At 57.1% G+C, this 2,884-nt stretch overlaps 1 protein-coding gene across 1 annotated transcript in view; it reads left to right on the top strand.

Annotated features, from left to right (window-relative positions):
• The window catches only part of CNTNAP1 (contactin associated protein 1), a 12,556-nt gene that overhangs the window by 2,231 nt on the left and 7,441 nt on the right, over positions 1 to 2,884 (top strand). Inside the window, 6 exon segments of the mRNA XM_023756971.1 lie at positions 2 to 29; positions 584 to 730; positions 733 to 767; positions 1,238 to 1,378; positions 1,846 to 2,107; positions 2,602 to 2,842. Of these exon segments, the coding sequence (XP_023612739.1) occupies positions 2 to 29; positions 584 to 730; positions 733 to 767; positions 1,238 to 1,378; positions 1,846 to 2,107; positions 2,602 to 2,842 (854 nt within the window).

Genomic DNA, 2,884 nt, shown 5'->3' with positions numbered 1-2,884 from the left:
GGCGCACTTGCTACTGCACATGAGCCTGGGTGAGCGACCTGGGGGGGAACTCGTGAGCGGGGCTGCTGCGCCGCTCGCCGCACCTCCTCCGCGAAGCCGCGCCCACCCTGACGTCCCCTCTCCCGTTCGGACCAACCCGCCTTTTTCGTGTAGGATTTAGTGCTAGCAGAACTCTGGACCCCGGGTTAGCAGAACTGGATTCCAGCCTCAGCTCTACCCGCTGCTGGCTGCTAGCGGTGTGACCTCGGAGGAGGCACACCCCAATCCCAGTCTCCTCAATGTAAAAACATCACACACACACACACACACACACACGAAAAAGAAAAAGTATTTTTGTGTCTAATTAGTTTTTCATAACATCCACATGATGAAGTAGAAGCAGCTATTGTGCCCCAAGTTTTACCGATGGAAGTTCAAAGAGGTTAAATGACTTGCCCTAAGTCACATCCTTGCCAATGACCTCTGCTCCATCCCAGGTCTGGGTGGTCCCATCTCTAGGCCCACCCTCCCTGGCTGCTGCTTCCTAGGGGCTCACTGGGGTTCTCCGGGTCCAAGGTCTGACCTAGCCCCACCCTATCCTCAGGCAGCAGCCCCATCCAACCACGGCCGGGACACACCACGGTGAGCGCTGGTGGGGTCCTCAATGACCAGCACTGGCACTACGTGCGTGTGGACCGATATGGCCGCCAAGCAAACCTCACCCTGGACGGCTATGTGCAGCGTTTCATTCTCATGGCGACTTCGAGAGGCTGAACCTGGACAATGAGGTGAGCAGAGCGGAAGGGAGTCATTTGGTTGAGGGGGGCGCTGGCTGGGTGGGTGGGGGACAGCACTTCCCTCCACCAAAGGTCAGACCTTGCTTCCTGGTGCCACCCGAGAACCATTGAGATGGGGTTTGGACATCTGGATTTTGAGGATTGGGCAAGATGAGAAAATTGCCCCCTGGGATTGCCCCGCTGTGTGGGATTAAAGACCCTGGCCTCCGTCTGCACAGAAAGAATCCCAGAAAGTTTTATTGACCTACTCAAGGCCATGCAGCCACTTTGTGGTGGAGTTAGGACTAGAACCCAAACCTCAGGAGGCCCAGCGAGCTTCCAGCTTTAACACCGACATTGGGGAAATGTGTGTTTCAAGCCTTTTATAAAAAAGCTGCATGGTGGGAGCTCCAGGGAGGTGCATGCGCTCCGGCACCCAGGGAACCTCACCCTCATTCCCTACTCCGCCCGCCCGCCCGCAGATGTTCATTGGAGGTCTGGTGGGCGCACAGAAAAACCTTGCCTATCGGCATAATTTCCGTGGCTGCATGGAAAATGTAATCTTCAACCGAGTCAACATCGCGGACCTGGCTGTGCGGCGCCATTCGAGGATCACCTTCGAGGCCAGTGGGCCGGGGATCCGGGAGGATGGGACAGCAGAGCCACTTGGAAAGCCAAGAAGTGGAACGGGAAGAGATCTTGACAATCAGATACAAGTTCAGGACCTCTCCCTCCCCAGCCAGATGCTCAAGTGGGGGGCTTGATGAAATTACAGGAGGTGCAAAGTCCACCCCTCTACCCCAGTTAAGAAGCGGCAGTAGAGCCATGGGAAATCCCCTCTGGACGTTGGCAGGAAGGAGGGGTCGCCCTGAAGACGTTGTAGATCAGTGATAGCAAGAGAGCCGAGGCCCCCTGTACAGCTGGACCTGTTTCTAGGAGGATGGAAATGTCAGGGTTGAAGGTCTTCCCCCATCGCTCCCACACTGAGGAAGTGCTGTGACAAAGATCTTAGACCAGTACGAAAATGGGATTCCCAGAGAGGCGGGGTGGAAACTCGAGGCCACTGATGGGTCCTTGCTTTCGCCTCCAGGGTAAGGTGGCCTTCCGCTGCCTGGACCCGGTCCCTCACCCGGTCAACTTCGGAGGTCCTCACAACTTCCTGCAAGTGCCTGGGTTCCCTCGGCGCGGCCGCCTCGCAGTCTCCTTTCGCTTCCGCACCTGGGACCTCACGGGACTGCTACTTTACTCCAGCCTGGGGGACGGACTGGGCCACGTGGAGCTGATGCTCAGTGAAGGGCAGGTCAACGTGTCCATTGCACAGACCGGCCGAAAGAAGCTTCAGTTCGCTGCTGGTGAGGGATGGGTTGGGGGCGGGGCCTGGATTGAAGGGTGGACAGGGGCCAGAGAGATAGGTAGGAGGCCAGAGAGGGCAGAGGAGAGCAGGGGTGATTGTAGGCTTGGACTGAGGGGAGCAGAGCAGGAGGTCCCAGGCCCCTGGGAAAAGGTGGGAGTGGATGAGAGGCAGCTGGGGCTGGGGGCAGATCTGAGGGGCTACGGGTGCTGGGAGAAGCAGGAAGCCTGAGAGTCCTGGTATTCTCCAGTTCCAGGGCGGGTCTCTGGAGGTGTTTGTTATTCATTTATAACTTTGCAGACTGTATAAGCTGCTGGATAGTGAAGAGAGACTTTCAGAGATGTCACCACCCAGTGTGATAAGTGTAACAATGGGAGGAGGAACATCCTCCACTATTGGGACACAGAGTGGGGGGGTGCTGCTTCCACAGGAAAGACAGATTGCTCCTAGGGCCTGGTGCGTTCCCCACCCACAGCATCCTCCTTTCCTGTCCAGGGTACCGCCTGAACGATGGCTTTTGGCACGAGGTGAATTTCGCGGCACAGGAAAACCATGCAGTCATCAGCATTGATGATGTGGAGGGGGCAGAGGTCAGGGTCTCATACCCACTGCTGATCCGTACAGGGACTTCGTACTTCTTTGGGGGTAAGTGGTGGCTAACCTGGCCAGACCCCTGTCCCTGGGTGGGAAGGCCCCCAACCCCACCTAAGTCCACCCAGATGGGACTACATGGAGAGCTTTGTAGAATAAACCCTTCTTTCCCTCTGGGGCCTTGGGG

This window comes from Myotis lucifugus, unplaced genomic scaffold (genome assembly GCF_000147115.1).
Source record: "Myotis lucifugus unplaced genomic scaffold, Myoluc2.0 scaffold_100, whole genome shotgun sequence".
In the NCBI taxonomy this organism is placed as follows: domain Eukaryota; kingdom Metazoa; phylum Chordata; class Mammalia; order Chiroptera; family Vespertilionidae; genus Myotis; species Myotis lucifugus.
This window is presented reverse-complemented; position numbering and strand designations above follow the sequence as displayed.